Here is a 24,079-nt window from a genome sequence, read left to right as displayed (position 1 = left end):
TGGTCCCATTTGGCGACACTTCTGTTTTAGAGAAGAAAGGCAATTCTCGATTCGCACTCCTTTAAAAGGAAGCCACAATTATTGTTACATTAGAAACGATTAGCTATTATATTGGAATATAAAATTTATTCCAGATAACAAAGTATCAGAGAGCTGTCCTCAGAGAATATCCCGTGTCACAATTGTCGCCACATAAACATTTAGAAGTGTCGGATCTTAAGGTAACCCCACCTATTTAGAAATCTTCTGCTAAGTGCAGATCATGAAATTGGGACACAGCAGCACAGCAATATAGAGGCAGCATTCACTTTTAACAATATCCATATGAATTTATGTCACATGTTCGGAAATCTTGAGGATTTGGCCAATATTGCGATGCTGCTGTCGCCCAATTATTATTAGCTGTAAGGAAGAAACACTGTAGAGAAAACAGACGACTTGTGTATGGTAGTCTCTCTCTCTCTCTCTCTCTCTCTCTCTCTCTCTCTCTCTCTCTCTCTCTCTCTCTCTCTCTCTCTCTCTCTCTCTCATACATGTATGCTCGTTCATTCACTCTAACTCTCATCTCTAACATACATACACTCTCCCTCTCACACATACAAACATACATACACACATTAATATACATACATGCTCATTCACTCTCTCACACTCACACACAAATACACACACATACATGCATACAGACAGACAGACAGACATACATGCCAATTCAATCTTTCATTTACTCTCACACACACTCACACAATACACACACACACACACAAATACACACACATACATGCATACAGACAGACAGACAGACATGCCAATTTAATCGTTCATTTACTCTCACACACACACACACATTACACACACACACACACACACACACACACAAACATACATATTCATTCAGTCTCTCTTTCTCACACACATATACATACACACACATGCATGTTCATTCAAACTTATATTTACTCTCACACAAACGCACACATACATACATACATACATACATACATACATACATACATACATACATACATACATACATACATACATACATACATACCTGCTCATTCATTCACTCACTTGCACACATTCAGACATTAAAAGGATAAGGAGTCTAAGAGAAGATCTTCCTAAAGAAGGCAGCCGCTCTCGTCAGCGCCTTTCTAAGGGGATGAATCTCTCTGTCATCCACAAAGCTGTGGTCGTCGTCGTCCTCGTACACCCAGTAGTCACTGTCATCGTCGTCACTTGGGGCAGGATAGTAAGCGGCGTGGTTGATGGTGACAGGGGCGGGGAGCGTCTCACCGTAGACAGGGCGGGCCCAGAACGGAGTGAAGACGCTCAGGGGGTCGGGACAACGGGAAGGGGACACAGCCAGGGAACGCTACACATCGAGGGGTGGAGGGAGGGACAAAGGAAGTCAAGTCAGACAAAAATACGGGATACTTTTGCATAGAAAACGAATCACACTTTATTATAGGGACTGGGCAGACTTAATGTCCAACAAATCAGCTATACTAGACGGAAGAACTTATAGGGTGGGCATGTAAAACTACATACACAGTCGGACTCCTCATCCTGAGACGGCCACAAACTCACAGCCGCAGGAGTGCCATAATAGCGAATTATGTCCTCCCGAGCGGAAAAAGAAAAACGAAAGCTAGCCTCAGTTAAATGTACGCCGACGGCTACGTTCAAAAAATCACAATTCATGACTTCTGACAGCTACAGTATGCCACTCGACCTCGGCCCTTTGACACCTCGAAGTCCAAGTGTATGTAGGGTTACAGGCTGTGCTGCAAGACGACATTTAACCAATAAAATGGGCCAAACAGCTCCCTTTCACGGAAAACGGGTTATCTTACATCTGTACAACATCGCCCGACACTATAATGTACGAACAGGTTTCATCTGAGAACCACATGTCAAGTTTACAATCTAACATTTTCAGTTATGACAATTGCAAATGGCGGCCGCCATCTTCAGTCCCGATACTGCTGCCTAACAACGACCAATTTCACGTCTAATTTAGCATGTTAATACTGTTAAGTGGAATAATTGTGATCTTAAATACCTTGAATGTGAAGCCTTGTATTCATCTTGGAAGAAGACACACTTGGAATGATACAGCAGTGAGCGAAACGTAGAGGTCAGCGGAGCAAAAGCGATCGTTTTTTCTGTTGAAAACAGAAGGGACGTCGATAACGGCAACGGTAACTACGTTACGGAGTTCGAGGAGTCAGAACGAGGCTCATCGCCAGCTTCCGGCTTGGTAAAGCCTAATGGCATTGCCAAGGGTGAAAACTGCCGGGTTTATTTCGTCTGAACACCGGGATTAAGTTGTATCTTACAACTGAAACGTTGCCTACATCAGTTCAGAGTTTGAAAAAAATGTGCAGGTGAAACTAGGTGTTTTTCGTGCCTCCATTACTCGAAACAGGGTGAATTTTGTTCACTTTGATATGGACATTAACCTTAAACGTTTGCTAGGCCGAATAGCGATACCATATAACGACCCTCTATTATACTAACCTTCACAATACCTTTTACATTCGACAAACTGACATGGGCTAGCAGGCTAGTAAGAATGCACATCTCTGATAATCCATGTGGGATTTGGGAATTATTCCCTAGCCTACAGGGATAAAATAAAAGTTAAATGGTACTGGTATTTTCCACAGTTCTTATTTGGTTTGATTTCAAATCTGGAAACACGATGACCACAGAAATTAGCTAATAGGAAATCAAGATAAATGACAAGCATATTGGCTTTTACTACACTAGGCCTGAGGGGCCGACCATTTCATGTTCCTTTGGAAGGGGGAGTGGGCGACGTTGGATTTTGTATGGAGACTAGATATTTTTCAGCTACAAATGCAAAATCAGTTATAAACAATGAGCCTAAATAAAACATTTTTCAAAAACCCACCTTGCAACAACGTATTTTTGGTGGCCGACATGTTCTTTTTGTCCAACAGATGGAAGCCTAATTAGTTTTCAATCAACTTTGGAGACAATATATTTTTTTTCTGAAAAAATCCTAGCCACCCACACACTCACAGTCAGAGAAATCCTATTGACCGTCCCATTTTGGAAACCTTGATGTGGACGTACAGGGGTAGAATTCAGACCCCTTGTATCATTTAGGTATTTTTGTAGAATGCCAGATACGAATATTACGTCATATATATATATTAATCTACTCTTGCATACGAGTAGGTGTCAATATAGGCTTTCTACTTGCGCCTGGCCTCGGCCTATGTATAAAAGCATGCCCTCTGCAATTTCTGAAGACCACGGGCCAAAAGACCAGCAGTGAGGTGATGAGACGAGTGGAATCCAATATTGACTGAGGCGAAGGGAGATCACTCTCAACCCCTTGTCCGACTACTGCTATTAGTTGGGTGAAGTGCTCGTAATATATCCCATGCGGCGACACTTGTGTTTTAGAGAAGAAATGCAATTCTCGATTCGCACTCCTTTAAAAGGAAGCCACAATTATTGTTACATTAGAAACGATTAGCTATTATATTGGAATATAAAATTTATTCCAGATAACAAAGTATCAGAGAGCTGTCCTCAGAGAATATCCCGTGTCACAATTGTCGCCACATAAACATTTAGAAGTGTCGGATCTTAAGGTAACCCCACCTATTTAGAAATCTTCTGCTAAGTGCAGATCATGAAATTGGGACACAGCAGCGCAGCAATATAGAGGCAGCATTCACTTTTTAACAATATCCATATGAATTTATGTCACATGTTCGGAAATCTTGAGGATTTGGCCAATATTGCGATGCTGCTGTCGCCCATATATTATTAGCTGTAAGGAAGAAACACTGTAGAGAAAACAGACGACTTGTGTATACATTACAGAAACATTTATTCAGATGACCGAAAGTCGAAAGTAATATGCCTCAAGGGAGATCCAAAAACGGGCCAAAATTGTATAGAAAGTATGGTCTTGTGCCATGCTAATAAACCAAGAGGTTTGCCGAAAGGAAACTGAAGGTCGGGCCAAAACAGTGAGCCTAAAAATACGCCAAAATACGCTAAGAGCGGGTATATGGAATGGTAGTGTCTCTCTCTCTCTCTCTCTCTCTCTCTCTCTCTCTCTCTCTCTCTCTCTCTCTCTCTCTCTCTCTCTCTCTCTCTCTCTCTCTCTCATACATGTATGCTCGTTCATTTACTCTAACTCTCACCTCTAACATACATACACTCTCCCTCTCACACATACAAACATACATACACACATTATTATGCATACATGCTCATTCACTCTCTCACACTCACACGCAAATACACACACATACATGCATACAGACAGACAGACAGACAGACATGCCAATTCAATCTTTCATTTACTCTCACACACACTCACACAATACACACACACACTCACTCACACACAAATACACACACATACATGCATGCAGACAGAAACAGACAGACATGCCAATTCAATCTTTCATTTACTCTCACACACACTCACACATTACACACACACACAAACATACATATTCATTCAGTCTCTCTTTCTCACACACATATACATACACACACATGCATGTTCATTCAAACTTATATTTACACTCACACAAACGCACACATACTTACATACATACATACATACATACATACATACATACATGCTCATTCATTCACTCACTTGCACACATTCAGACATTAAAAGGATAAGGAGTCTAAGAGAAGATCTTCCTAAAGAAGGCAGCCGCTCTCGTCAGCGCCTTTCTAAGGGGATGAATCTCTCTGTCATCCACAAAGCTGTGGTCGTCGTCGTCCTCGTACACCCAGTAGTCACTGTCATCGTCGTCACTTGGGGCAGGATAGTAAGCGGCGTGGTTGATGGTGACAGGGGCGGGGAGCGTCTCACCGTAGACAGGGCGGGCCCAGAACGGAGTGAAGACGCTCAGGGGGTCGGGACAACGGGAAGGGGACACAGCCAGGGAACGCTACACATCGAGGGGTGGAGGGAGGGACAAAGGAAGTCAAGTCAGACAAAAATACGGGATACTTTTGCATAGAAAACGAATCACACTTTATTATAGGGACTGGGCAGACTTAATGTCCAACAAATCAGCTATACTAGACGGAAGAACTTATAGGGTGGGCATGTAAAACTACATACACAGTCGGACTCCTCATCCTGAGACGGCCACAAACTCACAGCCGCAGGAGTGCCATAATAGCGAATTATGTCCTCCCGAGCTGAAAAAGAAAAACGAAAGCTAGCCTCAGTTAAATGTACGCCGACGGCTACGTTCAAAAAATCACAATTCATGACTTCTGACAGCTACAGTATGCCACTCGACCTCGGCCCTTTGACACCTCGAAGTCCAAGTGTATGTAGGGTTACAGGCTGTGCTGCAAGACGACATTTAACCAATAAAATGGGCCAAACAGCTCCCTTTCACGGAAAACGGGTTATCTTACATCTGTACAACATCGCCCGACACTATAATGTACGAACAGGTTTCATCTGAGAACCACATGTCAAGTTTACAATCTAACATTTTCAGTTATGACAATTGCAAATGGCGGCCGTCATCTTCAGTCCCGATACTGCTGCCTAACAACGACCAATTTCACGTCTAATTTAGCATGTTAATACTGTTAAGTGGAATAATTGTGATCTTAAATACCTTGAATGTGAAGCCTTGTATTCATCTTGGAAGAAGACACACTTGGAATGATACAGCAGTGAGCGAAACGTAGAGGTCAGCGGAGCAAAAGCGATCGTTTTTTCTGTTGAAAACAGAAGGGACGTCGATAACGGCAACGGTAACTACGTTACGGAGTTCGAGGAGTCAGAACGAGGCTCATCGCCAGCTTCCGGCGTGGTAAAGCCTAATGGCATTGCCAAGGGTGAAAACTGCCGGGTTTATTTCGTCTGAACACCGGGATTAAGTTGTATCTTACAACTGAAACGTTGCCTACATCAGTTCAGAGTTTGAAAAAAATGTGCAGGTGAAACTAGGTGTTTTTCGTGCCTCCATTACTCGAAACAGGGTGAATTTTGTTCACTTTGATATGGACATTAACCTTAAACGTTTGCTAGGCCGAATAGCGATACCATATAACGACCCTCTATTATACTAACCTTCACAATACCTTTTACATTCGACAAACTGACATGGGCTAGCAGGCTAGTAAGAATGCACATCTCTGATAATCCATGTGGGATTTGGGAATTATTCCCTAGCCTACAGGGATAAAATAAAAGTTAAATGGTACTGGTATTTTCCACAGTTCTTATTTGGTTTGATTTCAAATCTGGAAACACGATGACCACAGAAATTAGCTAATAGGAAATCAAGATAAATGACAAGCATATTGGCTTTTACTACACTAGGCCTGAGGGGCCGACCATTTCATGTTCCTTTGGAAGGGGGAGTGGGCGACGTTGGATTTTGTATGGAGACTAGATATTTTTCAGCTACAAATGCAAAATCAGTTATAAACAATGAGCCTAAATAAAACATTTTTCAAAAACCCACCTTGCAACAACGTATTTTTGGTGGCCGACATGTTCTTTTTGTCCAACAGATGGAAGCCTAATTAGTTTTCAATCAACTTTGGAGACAATATATTTTTTTTCTGAAAAAATCCTAGCCACCCACACACTCACAGTCAGAGAAATCCTATTGACCGTCCCATTTTGGAAACCTTGATGTGGACGTACAGGGGTAGAATTCAGACCCCTTGTATCATTTAGGTATTTTTGTAGAATGCCAGATACGAATATTACGTCATATATATATATTAATCTACTCTTGCATACGAGTAGGTGTCAATATAGGCTTTCTACTTGCGCCTGGCCTCGGCCTATGTATAAAAGCATGCCCTCTGCAATTTCTGAAGACCACGGGCCAAAAGACCAGCAGTGAGGTGATGAGACGAGTGGAATCCAATATTGACTGAGGCGAAGGGAGATCACTCTCAACCCCTTGTCCGACTACTGCTATTAGTTGGGTGAAGTGCTCGTAATATATCCCATGCGGCGACACTTGTGTTTTAGAGAAGAAATGCAATTCTCGATTCGCACTCCTTTAAAAGGAAGCCACAATTATTGTTACATTAGAAACGATTAGCTATTATATTGGAATATAAAATTTATTCCAGATAACAAAGTATCAGAGAGCTGTCCTCAGAGAATATCCCGTGTCACAATTGTCGCCACATAAACATTTAGAAGTGTCGGATCTTAAGGTAACCCCACCTATTTAGAAATCTTCTGCTAAGTGCAGATCATGAAATTGGGACACAGCAGCGCAGCAATATAGAGGCAGCATTCACTTTTTAACAATATCCATATGAATTTATGTCACATGTTCGGAAATCTTGAGGATTTGGCCAATATTGCGATGCTGCTGTCGCCCATATATTATTAGCTGTAAGGAAGAAACACTGTAGAGAAAACAGACGACTTGTGTATACATTACAGAAACATTTATTCAGATGACCGAAAGTCGAAAGTAATATGCCTCAAGGGAGATCCAAAAACGGGCCAAAATTGTATAGAAAGTATGGTCTTGTGCCATGCTAATAAACCAAGAGGTTTGCCGAAAGGAAACTGAAGGTCGGGCCAAAACAGTGAGCCTAAAAATACGCCAAAAATACGCTAAGAGCGGGTATATGGAATGGTAGTCTCTCTCTCTCTCTCTCTCTCTCTCTCTCTCTCTCTCTCTCTCTCTCTCTCTCTCTCTCTCTCATACATGTATTTACTCTAACTCTCACCTCTAACATACATACACTCTCCCTCTCACACATACAAACATACATACACACATTATTATGCATACATGCTCATTCACTCTCTCACACTCACACGCAAATACACACACATACATGCATACAGACAGACAGACAGACATGCCAATTCAATCTTTCATTTACTCTCACACACACTCACACAATACACACACACACACTCACACAAATACACACACATACATGCATACAGACAGAAACAGACAAACATGCCAATTCAATCTTTCATTTACTCTCACACACACGCACACATTACACACACACACAAACATACATATTCATTCAGTCTCTCTTTCTCACACACATATACATACACACACATGCATGTTCATTCAAACTTATATTTACACTCACACAAACGCACACATACATACATACATACATACATACATACATACATACATACATACATACATACATACATACATACATACATACATACATACATACATACATACATACATACATACCTGCTCATTCATTCACTCACTTGCACACATTCAGACATTAAAAGGATAAGGAGTCTAAGAGAAGATCTTCCTAAAGAAGGCAGCCGCTCTCGTCAGCGCCTTTCTAAGGGGATGAATCTCTCTGTCATCCACAAAGCTGTGGTCGTCGTCGTCCTCGTACACCCAGTAGTCACTGTCATCGTCGTCACTTGGGGCAGGATAGTAAGCGGCGTGGTTGATGGTGACAGGGGCGGGGAGCGTCTCACCGTAGACAGGGCGGGCCCAGAACGGAGCGAAGACGCTCAGGGGGTCGGGACAACGGGAAGGGGACACAGCCAGGGAACGCTACACATCGAGGGGTGGAGGGAGGGACAAAGGAAGTCAAGTCAGACAGAAATACGGGATACTTTTGCATAGAAAACGAATCACACTTTGTTATAGGGACTGGGCAGACTTAATGTGCAACAAATCAGCTATACTAGACGGAAGAACTTATAGGGTGGGCATGTAAAACTACATACACAGTCGGACTCCTCATCCTGAGACGGCCACAAACTCACAGCCGCAGGAGTGCCATAATAGCGAATTATGTCCTCCCGAGCTGAAAAAGAAAAACGAAAGCTAGCCTCAGTTAAATGTACGCCGACGGCTACGTTCAAAAAATCACAATTCATGACTTCTGACAGCTACAGTATGACACTCGACCTCGGCCCTTTGACACCTCGAAGTCCAAGTGTATGTAGGGTTACAGGCTGTGCTGCAAGACGACATTTAACCAATAAAATGGGCCAAACAGCTCCCTTTCACGGAAAACGGGTTATCTTACATCTGTACAACATCGCCCGACACTATAATGTACGAACAGGTTTCATCTGAGAACCACATGTCAAGTTTACAATCTAACATTTTCAGTTATGACAATTGCAAATGGCGGCCGCCATCTTCAGTCCCGATACTGCTGCCTAACAACGACCAGTTTCACGTCTAATTTAGCATGTTAATACTGTTAAGTGGAATAATTGTGATCTTAAATACCTTGAATGTGAAGCCTTGTATTCATCTTGGAAGAAGACACACTTGGAATGATACAGCAGTGAGCGAAACGTAGAGGTCAGCGGAGCAAAAGCGATCGTTTTTCTGTTGAAAACAGAAGGGACGTCGATAACGGCAACGGTAACTACGTTACGGAGTTCGAGGAGTCAGAACGAGGCTCATCGCCAGCTTCCGGCGTGGTAAAGCCTAATGGCATTGCCAAGGGTGAAAACTGCCGGGTTTATTTCGTCTGAACACCGGGATTAAGTTGTATCTTACAACTGAAACGTTGCCTACATCAGTTCAGAGTTTGAAAAAAATGTGCAGGTGAAACTAGGTGTTTTTCGTGCCTCCATTACTCGAAACAGGGTGAATTTTGTTCACTTTGATATGGACATTAACCTTAAACGTTTGCTAGGCAGAATAGCGATACCATATAACGACCCTCTATTATACTAACCTTCACAATACCTTTTACATTCGACAAACTGACACGGGCTAGCAGGCTAGTAAGAATGCACATCTCTGATAATCCATGTGGGATTTGGGAATTAGTCCCTATCCTACAGGGATAAAATAAAAGTTAAATGGTACTGGTATTTTCCAACGTGTGCAGCGACAGTTCTTATTTGGTTTGATTTCTAATCTGGAAACACGATGACCACAGAAAATAGCTAATAGGAGAGAAAGATAAATGACAAGCATATTGGTTTTTACTACACTAGGCCTGAGGGGCCGACCATTTCATGTTCCTTTGGAAGGGGGAGTGGGCGACGTTGGATTTTGTATGGAGACTAGATATTTTTCAGCTGCAAATGCAAAATCAGTTATAAACAATGAGCCTAAATAAAACATTTTTCAAAAACCCACCTTGCAACAACGTATTTTTGGTGGCCGACATGTTCTTTTTGTCCAACATATGGAAGCCTAATTAGTTTTCAATCAACTTTGGAGACAATATATTTTTTTTCTGAAAAAATCCTAGCCACCCACACACTCACAGTCACAGAAATCCTATTGACCGTCCCATTTTGGAAACCTTGATGTGGACGTACAGGGGTAGAATTCAGACCCCTTGTATCATTTAGGTATTTTTGTAGAATGCCAGATACGAATATTACGTCATATATATATATTAATCTACTCTTGCATTCGAGTAGGTATCAATATAGGCTTTCTACTTGCGCCTGGCCTCGGCCTATGTATAAAAGCATGCCCTCTGCAATTTCTGAAGACCACGGGCCAAAAGACAAGCAGTGAGGTGATGAGACGAGTGGAATCCAATATTGACTGAGGCGAAGGGAGATCACTCTCAACCCCTTGTCCGACTACTGCTATTAGTTGGGTGAAGTGCTCGTAATATATCCCATGTGGCGACACTTGTGTTTTAGAGAAGAAAGGCAATTCTCGATTCGCACTCCTTTAAAAGGAAGCCACGATTATTGTTACATTAGAAACGATTAGCTATTATATTGGAATATAAAATTTATTCCAGATAACAAAGTATCAGAGAGCTGTCCTCAGAGAATATCCCGTGTCACAATTGTCGCCACATAAACATTTAGAAGTGTCTGATCTTAAGGTAACCCCACCTATTTAGAAATCTTCTGCTAAGTGCAGATCATGAAACTGGGACACAGCAGCACAGCAATATAGAGGCAGCATTCACTTTTTAACAATATCCATATGAATTTATGTCACATGTTCGGAAATCTTGAGGATTTGGCCAATATTGCGATGCTGCTGTCGCCCATATATTATTAGCTGTAAGGAAGAAACACTGTAGAGAAAACAGACGACTTGTGTATACATTACAGAAACATTTATTCAGATGACCGAAAGTCGAAAGTAATATGCCTCAAGGGAGATCCAAAAACGGGCCAAAATTGTATAGAAAGTATGGTCTTGTGCCATGCTAATAAACCAAGAGGTTTGCCGAAAGGAAACTGAAGGTCGGGCCAAAACAGTGAGCCTAAAAATACGCCAAAAATACGCTAAGAGCGGGTATATGGAATGGTAGTCCCTCTCTCTCTCTCTCTCTCTCTCTCTCTCTTTCTCTCTCTCTCTCTCTCTCTCTCTCTCTCTCTCTCTCTCTCTCTCATACATGTATGCTCGTTCATTTACTCTAACTCTCACCTCTAACATACATACACTCTCCCTCTCATACATACAAACATACATACACACATTATTATGCATACATGCTCATTCACTCTCTCACACTCACACGCAAATACACACACATACATGCATACAGACAGACAGACAGACATGCCAATTCAATCTTTCATTTACTCTCACACACACTCACACAATACACACACACACTCACACACAAATACACACACATACATGCATACAGACAGAAACAGACAGACATGCCAATTCAATCTTTCATTTACTCTCACACACACGCACACATTACACACACACACAAACATACATATTCATTCAGTCTCTCTTTCTCACACACATATACATACACACACATGCATGTTCATTCAAACTTATATTTACACTCACACAAACGCACACATACATACATACATACATACATACATACATACATACATACATACATACATACATACATACATACATACATACATACATACATACATACATACATACATACCTGCTCATTCATTCACTCACTTGCACACATTCAGACATTAAAAGGATAAGGAGTCTAAGAGAAGATCTTCCTAAAGAAGGCAGCCGCTCTCGTCAGCGCCTTTCTAAGGGGATGAATCTCTCTGTCATCCACAAAGCTGTGGTCGTCGTCGTCCTCGTACACCCAGTAGTCACTGTCATCGTCGTCACTTGGGGCAGGATAGTAAGCGGCGTGGTTGATGGTGACAGGGGCGGGGAGCGTCTCACCGTAGACAGGGCGGGCCCAGAACGGAGTGAAGACGCTCAGGGGGTCGGGACAACGGGAAGGGGACACAGCCAGGGAACGCTACACATCGAGGGGTGGAGGGAGGGACAAAGGAAGTCAAGTCAGACAGAAATACGGGATACTTTTGCATAGAAAACGAATCACACTTTATTATAGGGACTGGGCAGACTTAATGTGCAACAAATCAGCTATACTAGACGGAAGAACTTATAGGGTGGGCAAGTAAAACTACATACACAGTCGGACTCCTCATCCTGAGACGGCCACAAACTCACAGCCGCAGGAGTGCCATAATAGCGAATTATGTCCTCCCGAGCTGAAAAAGAAAAACGAAAGCTAGCCTCAGTTAAATGTACGCCGACGGCTACGTTCAAAAAATCACAATTCATGACTTCTGACAGCTACAGTATGACACTCGACCTCGGCCCTTTGACACCTCGAAGTCCAAGTGTATGTAGGGTTACAGGCTGTGCTGCAAGACGACATTTAACCAATAAAATGGGCCAAACAGCTCCCTTTCACGGAAAACGGGTTATCTTACATCTGTACAACATCGCCCGACGCTATAATGTACGAACAGGTTTCATCTGAGAACCACATGTCAAGTTTACAATCTAACATTTTCAGTTATGACAATTGCAAATGGCGGCCGCCATCTTCAGTCCCGATACTGCTGCCTAACAACGACCAATTTCACGTCTAATTTAGCATGTTAATACTGTTAAGGGGAATAATTGTGATCTTAAATACCTTGAATGTGAAGCCTTGTATTCATCTTGGAAGAAGACACACTTGGAATGATACAGCAGTGAGCGAAACGTAGAGGTCAGCGGAGCAAAAGCGATCGTTTTTCTGTTGAAAACAGAAGGGACGTCGATAACGGCAACGGTAACTACGTTACGGAGTTCGAGGAGTCAGAACGAGGCTCATCGCCAGCTTCCGGCGTGGTAAAGCCTAATGGCATTGCCAAGGGTGAAAACTGCCGGGTTTATTTCGTCTGAACACCGGGATTAAGTTGTATCTTACAACTGAAACGTTGCCTACATCAGTTCAGAGTTTGAAAAAAATGTGCAGGTGAAACTAGGTGTTTTTCGTGCCTCCATTACTCGAAACAGGGTGAATTTTGTTCACTTTGATATGGACATTAACCTTAAACGTTTGCTAGGCCGAATAGCGATACCATATAACGACCCTCTATTATACTAACCTTCACAATACCTTTTACATTCGACTAACTGACACGGGCTAGCAGGCTAGTAAGAATGCACATCTCTGATAATCCATGTGGGATTTGGGAATTATTCCCTATCCTACAGGGATAAAATAAAAGTTAAATGGTACTGGTATTTTCCAACGTGTGCAGCGACAGTTCTTATTTGGTTTGATTTCTAATCTGGAAACACGATGACCACAGAAAATAGCTAATAGGAGAGAAAGATAAATGACAAGCATATTGGTTTTTACTACACTAGGCCTGAGGGGCCGACCATTTCATGTTCCTTTGGAAGGGGGAGTGGGCGACGTTGGATTTTGTATGGAGACTAGATATTTTTCAGCTGCAAATGCAAAATCAGTTATAAACAATGAGCCTAAATAAAACATTTTTCAAAAACCCACCTTGCAACAACGTATTTTTGGTGGCCGACATGTTCTTTTTGTCCAACATATGGAAGCCTAATTAGTTTTCAATCAACTTTGGAGACAATATATTTTTTTTCTGAAAAAATCCTAGCCACCCACACAATCACAGTCAGAGAAATCCTATTGACCGTCCCATTTTGGAAACCTTGATGTGGACGTACAGGGGTAGAATTCAGACCCCTTGTATCATTTAGGTATTTTTGTAGAATGCCAGATACGAATATTACGTCATATATATATATTAATCTACTCTTGCATACGAGTAGGTATCAATATAGGCTTTCTACTTGCGCCTGGCCTCGGCCTATGTATAAAAGCATGCCCTCTGCAATTTCTGAAGACCACGGGCCAAAAGACAAGCAGTGAGGTGATGAGACGAGTGGAATCCAATATTGACTGAGGCGAAGGGAGATCACTCTCAACCCCTTGTCCGACTACTGCTATTAGTTGGGTGAAGTGCTCGTAATATATCCCATGTGGCGACACTTGTGTTTTAGAGAAGAAAGGCAATTCTCGATTCGCACTCCTTTAAAAGGAAGCCACGATTATTGTTACATTAGAAACGATTAGCTATTATATTGGAATATAAAATTTATTCCAGATAACAAAGTATCAGAGAGCTGTCCTCAGAGAATATCCCGTGTCACAATTGTCGCCACATAAACATTTAGAAGTGTCTGATCTTAAGGTAACCCCACCTATTTAGAAATCTTCTGCTAAGTGCAGATCATGAAATTGGGACACAGCAGCACAGCAATATAGAGGCAGCATTCACTTTTTAACAATATCCATATGAATTTATGTCACATGTTCGGAAATCTTGAGGATTTGGCCAATATTGCGATGCTGCTGTCGCCCATATATTATTAGCTGTAAGGAAGAAACACTGTAGAGAAAACAGACGACTTGTGTATACATTACAGAAACATTTATTCAGATGACCGAAAGTCGAAAGTAATATGCCTCAAGGGAGATCCAAAAACGGGCCAAAATTGTATAGAAAGTATGGTCTTGTGCCATGCTAATAAACCAAGAGGTTTGCCGAAAGGAAACTGAAGGTCGGGCCAAAACAGTGAGCCTAAAAATACGCCAAAAATACGCTAAGAGCGGGTATATGGAATGGTAGTCTCTCTCTCTCTCTCTCTCTCTCTCTCTCTCTCATACATGTATGCTCGTTCATTTACTCTAACTCTCACCTCTAACATACATACACTCTCCCTCTCACACATACAAACATACATACACACATTATTATGTATACATGCTCATTCACTCTCTCACACTCACACGCAAATACACACACATACATGCATACAGACAGACAGACAGACAGACATGCCAATTCAATCTTTCATTTACTCTCACACACACTCACACAATACACACACACACTCACACACAAATACACACACATACATGCATACAGACAGAAACAGACAGACATGCCAATTCAATCTTTCATTTACTCTCACACACACGCACACATTACACACACACACAAACATACATATTCATTCAGTCTCTCTTTCTCACACACATATACATACACACACATGCATGTTCATTCAAACTTATATTTACACTCACACAAACATACATACATACATACATACATACATACATACATACATACATACATACATACATACATACATATATACCTGCTCATTCATTCACTCACTTGCACACATTCAGACATTAAAAGGATAAGGAGTCTAAGAGAAGATCTTCCTAAAGAAGGCAGCCGCTCTCGTCAGCGCCTTTCTAAGGGGATGAATCTCTCTGTCATCCACAAAGCTGTGGTCGTCGTCGTCCTCGTACACCCAGTAGTCACTGTCATCGTCGTCACTTGGGGCAGGATAGTAAGCGGCGTGGTTGATGGTGACAGGGGCGGGGAGCGTCTCACCGTAGACAGGGCGGGCCCAGAACGGAGTGAAGACGCTCAGGGGGTCGGGACAACGGGAAGGGGACACAGCCAGGGAACGCTACACATCGAGGGGTGGAGGGAGGGACAAAGGAAGTCAAGTCAGACAGAAATACGGGATACTTTTGCATAGAAAACGAATCACACTTTATTATAGGGACTGGGCAGACTTAATGTGCAACAAATCAGCTATACTAGACGGAAGAACTTATAGGGTGGGCATGTAAAACTACATACACAGTCGGACTCCTCATCCTGAGACGGCCACAAACTCACAGCCGCAGGAGTGCCATAATAGCGAATTATGTCCTCCCGAGCTGAAAAAGAAAAACGAAAGCTAGCCTCAGTTAAATGTACGCCGACGGCTACGTTCAAAAAATCACAATTCATGACTTCTGACAGCTACAGTATGACACTCGACCTCGGCCCTTTGACACCTCGAAGTCCAAGTGTATGTAGGGTTACAGGCTGTGCTGCAAGACGACATTTAACCAATAAAATGGGCCAAACAGCTCCCTTTCACGGAAAACGGGTTATCTTACATCTGTACAACATCGCCCGACACTATAATGTACGAACAGGTTTCATCTGAGAACCACATGTCAAGTTTACAATCTAACATTTTCAGTTATGACAATTGCAAATGGCGGCCGCCATCTTCAGTCCCGATACTGCTGCCTAACAACGACCAATTTCACGTCTAATTTAGCATGTTAATACTGTTAAGTGGAATAATTGTGATCTTAAATACCTTGAATGTGAAGCCTTGTATTCATCTTGGAAGAAGACACACTTGGAATGATACAGCAGTGAGCGAAACGTAGAGGTCAGCGGAGCAAAAGCGATCGTTTTTCTGTTGAAAACAGAAGGGACGTCGATAACGGCAACGGTAACTACGTTACGGAGTTCGAGGAGTCAGAACGAGGCTCATCGCCAGCTTCCGGCGTGGTAAAGCCTAATGGCATTGCCAAGGGTGAAAACTGCCGGGTTTATTTCGTCTGAACACCGGGATTAAGTTGTATCTTACAACTGAAACGTTGCCTACATCAGTTCAGAGTTTGAAAAAAATGTGCAGGTGAAACTAGGTGTTTTTCGTGCCTCCATTACTCGAAACAGGGTGAAATTTGTTCACTTTGATATGGACATTAACCTTAAACGTTTGCTAGGCCGAATAGCGATACCATATAACGACCCTCTATTATACTAACCTTCACAATACCGTTTACATTCGACAAACTGACACGGGCTAGCAGGCTAGTAAGAATGCACATCTCTGATAATCCATGTGGGATTTGGGAATTATTCCCTATCCTACAGGGATAAAATATAAGTTAAATGGTACTGGTATTTTCCAACGTGTGCAGCGACAGTTCTTATTTGGTTTGATTTCTAATCTGGAAACACGATGACCACAGAAAATAGCTAATAGGAGAGAAAGATAAATGACAAGCATATTGGTTTTGACTACACTAGGCCTGAGGGGCCGACCATTTCATGTTCCTTTGGAAGGGGGAGTGGGCGACGTTGGATTTTGTATGGAGACTAGATATTTTTCAGCTACAAATGCAAAATCAGTTATAAACAATGAGCCTAAATAAAACATTTTTCAAAAACCCACCTTGCAACAACGTATTTTTGGTGGCCGACATGTTCTTTTTGTCCAACATATGGAAGCCTAATTAGTTTTCAATCAACTTTGGAGACAATATATTTTTTTTCTGAAAAAATCCTAGCCACCCACACACTCACAGTCACAGAAATCCTATTGACCGTCCCATTTTGGAAACCTTGATGTGGACGTACAGGGGTAGAATTCAGACCCCTTGTATCATTTAGGTATTTTTGTAGAATGCCAGATACGAATATTACGTCATATATATATATATTAATCTACTCTTGCATACGAGTAGGTGTCAATATAGGCTTTCTACTTGCGCCTGGCCTCGGCCTATGTATAAAAGCATGCCCTCTGCAATTTCTGAAGACCACGGGCCAAAAGACAAGCAGTGAGGTGATGAGACGAGTGGAATCCAATATTGACTGAGGCGAAGGGAGATCACTCTCAACCCCTTGTCCGACTACTGCTATTAGTTGGGTGAAGTGCTCGTAATATATCCCATGTGGCGACACTTGTGTTTTAGAGAAGAAAGGCAATTCTCGATTCGCACTCCTTTAAAAGGAAGCCACAATTATTGTTATATTAGAAACGATTAGCTATTATATTGGAATATAAAATTTATTCCAGATAACAAAGTATCAGAGAGCTGTCCTCAGAGAATATCCCGTGTCACAATTGTCGCCACATAAACATTTAGAAGTGTCTGATCTTAAGGTAACCCCACCTATTTAGAAATCTTCTGCTAAGTGCAGATCATGAAATTGGGACACAGCAGCACAGCAATATAGAGGCAGCATTCACTTTTTAACAATATCCATATGGATTGATGTCACATGTTCGGAAATCTTGAGGATTTGGCCAATATTGCGATGCTGCTGTCGCCCATATATTATTAGCTGTAAGGAAGAAACACTGTAGAGAAAACAGACGACTTGTGTATACATTACAGAAACATTTATTCAGATGACCGAAAGTCGAAAGTAATATGCCTCAAGGGAGATCCAAAAACGGGCCAAAATTGTATAGAAAGTATGGTCTTGTGCCATGCTAATAAACCAAGAGGTTTGCCAAAAGGACACTGAAGGTCGGGCCAAAACAGTGAGCCTAAAAATACGCCAAAAATACGCTAAGAGTGGGTATATGGAATGGTAGTCTCTCTCTCTCTCTCTCTCTCTCATACATGTATGCTCGTTCATTTACTCTAACTCTCACCTCTAACATACATACACTCTCCCTCTCACACATACAAACATACATACACACATTATTATGCATACATGCTCATTCACTCTCTCACACTCACACGCAAATACACACACATACATGCATACAGACAGACAGACAGACAGACATGCCAATTCAATCTTTCATTTACTCTCACACAAACTCACACAAAACACACACACACTCACACGCAAATACACACACATACATGCATACAGACAGAAACAGACAGACATGCCAATTCAATCTTTCATTTACTCTCACACACACGCACACATTACACACACACACAAACATACATATTCATTCAGTCTCTCTTTCTCACACACATATACATACACACACATGCATGTTCATTCAAACTTATATTTACACTCACACAAACGCACACATACATACATACATACATACATACATACATACATACATACATACATACATACATACATACATACATACATACATACATACATACATACCTGCTCATTCATTCACTCACTTGCACACATTCAGACATTAAAAGGATAAGGAGTCTAAGAGAAGATCTTCCTAAAGAAGGCAGCCGCTCTCGTCAGCGCCTTTCTAAGGGGATGAATCTCTCTGTCATCCACAAAGCTGTGGTCGTCGTCGTCCTCGTACACCCAGTAGTCACTGTCATCGTCGTCACTTGGGGCAGGATAGTAAGCGGCGTGGTTGATGGTGACAGGGGCGGGGAGCGTCTCACCGTAGACAGGGCGGGCCCAGAACGGAGTGAAGACGCTCAGGGGGTCGGGACAACGGGAAGGGGACACAGCCAGGGAACGCTACACATCGAGGGGTGGAGGGAGGGACAAAGGAAGTCAAGTCAGACAGAAATACGGGATACTTTTGCATAGAAAACGAATCACACTTTATTATAGGGACTGGGCAGACTTAATGTGCAACAAATCAGCTATACTAGACGGAAGAACTTATAGGGTGGGCATGTAAAACTACATACACAGTCGGACTCCTCATCCTGAGACGGCCACAAACTCACAGCCGCAGGAGTGCCATAATAGCGAATTATGTCCTCCCGAGCTGAAAAAGAAAAACGAAAGCTAGCCTCAGTTAAATGTACGCCGACGGCTACGTTCAAAAAATCACAATTCATGACTTCTGACAGCTACAGTATGACACTCGACCTCGGCCCTTTGACACCTCGAAGTCCAAGTGTATGTAGGGTTACAGGCTGTGCTGCAAGACGACATTTAACCAATAAAATGGGCCAAACAGCTCCCTTTCACGGAAAACGGGTTATCTTACATCTGTACAACATCGCCCGACACTATAATGTACGAACAGGTTTCATCTGAGAACCACATGTCAAGTTTACAATCTAACATTTTCAGTTATGACAATTGCAAATGGCGGCCGCCATCTTCAGTCCCGATACTGCTGCCTAACAACGACCAATTTCACGTCTAATTTAGCATGTTAATACTGTTAAGTGGAATAATTGTGATCTTAAATACCTTGAATGTGAAGCCTTGTATTCATCTTGGAAGAAGACACACTTGGAATGATACAGCAGTGAGCGAAACGTAGAGGTCAGCGGAGCAAAAGCGATCGTTTTTCTGTTGAAAACAGAAGGGACGTCGATAACGGCAACGGTAACTACGTTACGGAGTTCGAGGAGTCAGAACGAGGCTCATCGCCAGCTTCCGGCGTGGTAAAGCCTAATGGCATTGCCAAGGGTGAAAACTGCCGGGTTTATTTCGTCTGAACACCGGGATTAAGTTGTATCTTACAACTGAAACGTTGCCTACATCAGTTCAGAGTTTGAAAAAAATGTGCAGGTGAAACTAGGTGTTTTTCGTGCCTCCATTACTCGAAACAGGGTGAATTTTGTTCACTTTGATATGGACATTAACCTTAAACGTTTGCTAGGCCGAATAGCGATACCATATAACGACCCTCTATTATACTAACCTTCACAATACCGTTTACATTCGACAAACTGACACGGGCTAGCAGGCTAGTAAGAATGCACATCTCTGATAATCCATGTGGGATTTGGGAATTATTCCCTATCCTACAGGGATAAAATAAAAGTTAAATGGTACTGGTATTTTCCAACGTGTGCAGCGACAGTTCTTATTTGGTTTGATTTCTAATCTGGAAACACGATGACCACAGAAAATAGCTAATAGGAGAGAAAGATAAATGACAAGCATATTGGTTTTGACTACACTAGGCCTGAGGGGCCGACCATTTCATGTTCCTTTGGAAGGGGGAGTGGGCGACGTTGGATTTTGTATGGAGACTAGATATTTTTCAGCTACAAATGCAAAATCAGTTATAAACAATGAGCCTAAATAAAACATTTTTCAAAAACCCACCTTGCAACAACGTATTTTTGGTGGCCGACATGTTCTTTTTGTCCAACATATGGAAGCCTAATTAGTTTTCAATCAACTTTGGAGACAATATATTTTTTTTTCTGAAAAAATCCTAGCCACCCACACACTCACAGTCAGAGAAATCCTATTGACCGTCCCATTTTGGAAACCTTGATGTGGACGTACAGGGGTAGAATTCAGACCCCTTGTATCATTTAGGTATTTTTGTAGAATGCCAGATACGAATATTACGTCATATATATATATATATTAATCTACTCTTGCATACGAGTAGGTGTCAATATAGGCTTTCTACTTGCGCCTGGCCTCGGCCTATGTATAAAAGCATGCCCTCTGCAATTTCTGAAGACCACGGGCCAAAAGACAAGCAGTGAGGTGATGAGACGAGTGGAATCCAATATTTACTGAGGCGAAGGGAGATCACTCTCAACCCCTTGTCCGACTACTGCTATTAGTTGGGTGAAGTGCTCGTAATATATCCCATGTGGCGACACTTGTGTTTTAGAGAAGAAAGGCAATTCTCGATTCGCACTCCTTTAAAAGGAAGCCACAATTATTGTTATATTAGAAACGATTAGCTATTATATTGGAATATAAAATTTATTCCAGATAACAAAGTATCAGAGAGCTGTCCTCAGAGAATATCCCGTGTCACAATTGTCGCCACATAAACATTTAGAAGTGTCTGATCTTAAGGTAACCCAACCTATTTAGAAATCTTCTGCTAAGTGCAGATCATGAAATTGGGACACAGCAGCACAGCAATATAGAGGCAGCATTCACTTTTTAACAATATCCATATGGATTGATGTCACATGTTCGGAAATCTTGAGGATTTGGCCAATATTGCGATGCTGCTGTCGCCCATATATTATTAGCTGTAAGGAAGAAACACTGTAGAGAAAACAGACGACTTGTGTATACATTACAGAAACATTTATTCAGATGACCGAAAGTCGAAAGTAATATGCCTCAAGGGAGATCCAAAAACGGGCCAAAACTGTATAGAAAGTATGGTCTTATGCCATGCTAATAAACCAACAGGTTTGCCGAAAGGACACTGAAGGTCGGGCCAAAACAGTGAGCCTAAAAATACGCCAAAAATACGCTAAGAGCGGGTATATGGAATGGTAGTCTCTCTCTCTCTCTCTCTCTCTCTCTCTCTCTCTCTCTCTCTCTCTCTCTCTCTCTCTCTCTCTCTCTCTCTCATACATGTATGCTCGTTCATTTACTCTAACTCTCACCTCTAACATACATACACTCTCCCTCTCACACATACAAACATACATACACACATTATTATGCATACATGCTCATTCACTCTCTCACACTCACACGCAAATACACACACATACATGCATACAGACAGACAGACAGACATGCCAATTCAATCTTTCATTTACTCTCACACACACTCACACAATACACACACAAACACTCACACACAAATACACACACATACATGCATACAGACAGAAACAGACAGACATGCAAATTCAATCTTTCATTTACTCTCACACACACGCACACATTACACACACACACAAACATACATATTCATTCAGTCTCTCTTTCTCACACACATATACATACACACACATGCATGTTCATTCAAACTTATATTTACACTCACACAAACGCACACATACATACATACATACATACATACATACATACATACATACATACATACATACATACATACATACATACCTGCTCATTCATTCACTCACTTGCACACATTCAGACATTAAAAGGATAAGGAGTCTAAGAGAAGATCTTCCTAAAGAAGGCAGCCGCTCTCGTCAGCGCCTTTCTAAGGGGATGAATCTCTCTGTCATCCACAAAGCTGTGGTCGTCGTCGTCCTCGTACACCCAGTAGTCACTGTCATCGTCGTCACTTGGGGCAGGATAGTAAGCGGCGTGGTTGATGGTGACAGGGGCGGGGAGCGTCTCACCGTAGACAGGGCGGGCCCAGAACGGAGTGAAGACGCTCAGGGGGTCGGGACAACGGGAAGGGGACACAGCCAGGGAACGCTACACATCGAGGGGTGGAGGGAGGGACAAAGGAAGTCAAGTCAGACAGAAATACGGGATACTTTTGCATAGAAAACGAATCACACTTTATTATAGGGACTGGGCAGACTTAATGTGCAACAAATCAGCTATACTAGACAGAAGAACTTATAGGGTGGGCATGTAAAACTACATACACAGTCGGACTCCTCATCCTGAGACGGCCACAAACTCACAGCCGCAGGAGTGCCATAATAGCGAATTATGTCCTCCCGAGCTGAAAAAGAAAAACGAAAGCTAGCCTCAGTTAAATGTACGCCGACGGCTACGTTCAAAAAATCACAATTCATGACTTCTGACAGCTACAGTATGACACTCGACCTCGGCCCTTTGACACCTTGAAGTCCAAGTGTATGTAGGGTTACAGGCTGTGCTGCAAGACGACATTTAACCAATAAAATGGGCCAAACAGCTCCCTTTCACGGAAAAAGGGTTATCTTACATCTGTACAACATCGCCCGACACTATAATGTACGAACAGGTTTCATCTGAGAACCACATGTCAAGTTTACAATCTAACATTTTCAGTTATGACAATTGCAAATGGCGGCCGCCATCTTCAGTCCCGATACTGCTGCCTAACAACGACCAATTTCACGTCTAATTTAGCATGTTAATACTGTTAAGTGGAATAATTGTGATCTTAAATACCTTGAATGTGAAGCCTTGTATTCATCTTGGAAGAAGACACACTTGGAATGATACAGCAGTGAGCGAAACGTAGAGGTCAGCGGAGCAAAAGCGATCGTTTTTCTGTTGAAAACAGAAGGGACGTCGATAACGGCAACGGTAACTACGTTACGGAGTTCGAGGAGTCAGAACGAGGCTCATCGCCAGCTTCCGGCGTGGTAAAGCCTAATGGCATTGCCAAGGGTGAAAACTGCCGGGTTTATTTCCTCTGAACACCGGGATTAAGTTGTATCTTACAACTGAAACGTTGCCTACATCAGTTCAGAGTTTGAAAAAAATGTGCAGGTGAAACTAGGTGTTTTTCGTGCCTCCATTACTCGAAACAGGGTGAATTTTGTTTACTTTGATATGGACATTAAC

At 42.1% G+C, this 24,079-nt stretch overlaps 7 protein-coding genes across 7 annotated transcripts; all 7 read right to left on the bottom strand.

Annotated features, from left to right (window-relative positions):
• Window positions 1–1,063: 1,063 nt before the first annotated feature.
• Window positions 1,064–2,093, bottom strand: LOC139450749 (uncharacterized). The gene is made up of 3 exons (XM_071232571.1): window positions 2,070–2,093; window positions 1,555–1,635; window positions 1,064–1,378 (listed from the first exon to the last, which is right to left on the bottom strand). The coding sequence occupies exons 1-3, from the start codon at window positions 2,091–2,093 to the stop codon at window positions 1,109–1,111; spliced, it is 375 nt and encodes a 124-aa protein (XP_071088672.1). The 3' UTR covers window positions 1,064–1,108.
• Window positions 2,094–4,652: 2,559 nt separating this feature from the next.
• LOC139450739 (uncharacterized) lies at window positions 4,653–5,682 on the bottom strand. Its single transcript, XM_071232555.1, has 3 exons — window positions 5,658–5,682; window positions 5,144–5,223; window positions 4,653–4,967 (listed from the first exon to the last, which is right to left on the bottom strand). Exons 1-3 carry the CDS (start codon window positions 5,680–5,682, stop codon window positions 4,698–4,700), a joined length of 375 nt encoding a protein of 124 aa, XP_071088656.1. The 3' UTR covers window positions 4,653–4,697.
• A 2,327-nt stretch (window positions 5,683–8,009) lies between these two features.
• LOC139450630 (uncharacterized) lies at window positions 8,010–9,558 on the bottom strand. Its single transcript, XM_071232415.1, has 3 exons — window positions 9,270–9,558; window positions 8,756–8,835; window positions 8,010–8,579 (listed from the first exon to the last, which is right to left on the bottom strand). The coding sequence occupies exons 1-3, from the start codon at window positions 9,292–9,294 to the stop codon at window positions 8,310–8,312; spliced, it is 375 nt and encodes a 124-aa protein (XP_071088516.1). The 5' UTR covers window positions 9,295–9,558; the 3' UTR covers window positions 8,010–8,309.
• Window positions 9,559–11,338: 1,780 nt separating this feature from the next.
• Window positions 11,339–12,747, bottom strand: LOC139450422 (uncharacterized). Its single transcript, XM_071232117.1, has 2 exons — window positions 12,402–12,747; window positions 11,339–12,225 (listed from the first exon to the last, which is right to left on the bottom strand). The coding sequence occupies exons 1-2, from the start codon at window positions 12,552–12,554 to the stop codon at window positions 11,956–11,958; spliced, it is 423 nt and encodes a 140-aa protein (XP_071088218.1). The 5' UTR covers window positions 12,555–12,747; the 3' UTR covers window positions 11,339–11,955.
• Window positions 12,748–15,476: 2,729 nt separating this feature from the next.
• LOC139450624 (uncharacterized) lies at window positions 15,477–16,251 on the bottom strand. The gene is made up of 2 exons (XM_071232407.1): window positions 15,968–16,251; window positions 15,477–15,791 (listed from the first exon to the last, which is right to left on the bottom strand). The coding sequence occupies exons 1-2, from the start codon at window positions 16,118–16,120 to the stop codon at window positions 15,522–15,524; spliced, it is 423 nt and encodes a 140-aa protein (XP_071088508.1). The 5' UTR covers window positions 16,121–16,251; the 3' UTR covers window positions 15,477–15,521.
• Window positions 16,252–18,512: 2,261 nt separating this feature from the next.
• On the bottom strand, window positions 18,513–19,821 carry LOC139450510 (uncharacterized). The gene is made up of 2 exons (XM_071232240.1): window positions 19,552–19,821; window positions 18,513–19,375 (listed from the first exon to the last, which is right to left on the bottom strand). Exons 1-2 carry the CDS (start codon window positions 19,702–19,704, stop codon window positions 19,106–19,108), a joined length of 423 nt encoding a protein of 140 aa, XP_071088341.1. The 5' UTR covers window positions 19,705–19,821; the 3' UTR covers window positions 18,513–19,105.
• Window positions 19,822–22,460: 2,639 nt separating this feature from the next.
• On the bottom strand, window positions 22,461–23,319 carry LOC139450637 (uncharacterized). Its single transcript, XM_071232422.1, has 2 exons — window positions 23,167–23,319; window positions 22,461–22,990 (listed from the first exon to the last, which is right to left on the bottom strand). Exons 1-2 carry the CDS (start codon window positions 23,317–23,319, stop codon window positions 22,721–22,723), a joined length of 423 nt encoding a protein of 140 aa, XP_071088523.1. The 3' UTR covers window positions 22,461–22,720.
• Window positions 23,320–24,079: the final 760 nt, after the last annotated feature.

Source organism: Haliotis cracherodii, unplaced genomic scaffold, assembly GCF_022045235.1.
Source record: "Haliotis cracherodii isolate W230 unplaced genomic scaffold, xgHalCrac1.p SCAF_8, whole genome shotgun sequence".
Lineage (NCBI taxonomy): Eukaryota > Metazoa > Mollusca > Gastropoda > Lepetellida > Haliotidae > Haliotis > Haliotis cracherodii.
This window is presented reverse-complemented; position numbering and strand designations above follow the sequence as displayed.

Bases quoted from the DNA above. Each gene is read 5' to 3' on its own strand.
- LOC139450510 (XM_071232240.1), bottom strand. From the start codon at position 19,704: ATGAATTGTGATTTTTTGAACGTAGCCGTCGGCGTACATTTAACTGAG. The intron at 19,376-19,551 runs GTATGTAGTTTT...CTCGATGTGTAG, and splicing joins AGGATGAGGAGTCCGACTGT to CGTTCCCTGGCTGTGTCCCC.
- LOC139450624 (XM_071232407.1), bottom strand. From the start codon at position 16,120: ATGAATTGTGATTTTTTGAACGTAGCCGTCGGCGTACATTTAACTGAG. The intron at 15,792-15,967 runs GTATGTAGTTTT...CTCGATGTGTAG, and splicing joins AGGATGAGGAGTCCGACTGT to CGTTCCCTGGCTGTGTCCCC.
- LOC139450630 (XM_071232415.1), bottom strand. From the start codon at position 9,294: ATGAATACAAGGCTTCACATTCAAG. The intron at 8,836-9,269 runs GTATTTAAGATC...TTTCTTTTTCAG, and splicing joins TACAAGGCTTCACATTCAAG to CTCGGGAGGACATAATTCGC. The intron at 8,580-8,755 runs GTATGTAGTTTT...CTCGATGTGTAG, and splicing joins AGGATGAGGAGTCCGACTGT to CGTTCCCTGGCTGTGTCCCC.
- LOC139450749 (XM_071232571.1), bottom strand. From the start codon at position 2,093: ATGAATACAAGGCTTCACATTCAA. The intron at 1,636-2,069 runs GGTATTTAAGAT...TTTTCTTTTTCC, and splicing joins ATACAAGGCTTCACATTCAA to GCTCGGGAGGACATAATTCG. The intron at 1,379-1,554 runs GTATGTAGTTTT...CTCGATGTGTAG, and splicing joins AGGATGAGGAGTCCGACTGT to CGTTCCCTGGCTGTGTCCCC.
- LOC139450637 (XM_071232422.1), bottom strand. From the start codon at position 23,319: ATGAATTGTGATTTTTTGAACGTAGCCGTCGGCGTACATTTAACTGAG. The intron at 22,991-23,166 runs GTATGTAGTTTT...CTCGATGTGTAG, and splicing joins AGGATGAGGAGTCCGACTGT to CGTTCCCTGGCTGTGTCCCC.
- LOC139450739 (XM_071232555.1), bottom strand. From the start codon at position 5,682: ATGAATACAAGGCTTCACATTCAAG. The intron at 5,224-5,657 runs GTATTTAAGATC...TTTCTTTTTCAG, and splicing joins TACAAGGCTTCACATTCAAG to CTCGGGAGGACATAATTCGC. The intron at 4,968-5,143 runs GTATGTAGTTTT...CTCGATGTGTAG, and splicing joins AGGATGAGGAGTCCGACTGT to CGTTCCCTGGCTGTGTCCCC.
- LOC139450422 (XM_071232117.1), bottom strand. From the start codon at position 12,554: ATGAATTGTGATTTTTTGAACGTAGCCGTCGGCGTACATTTAACTGAG. The intron at 12,226-12,401 runs GTATGTAGTTTT...CTCGATGTGTAG, and splicing joins AGGATGAGGAGTCCGACTGT to CGTTCCCTGGCTGTGTCCCC.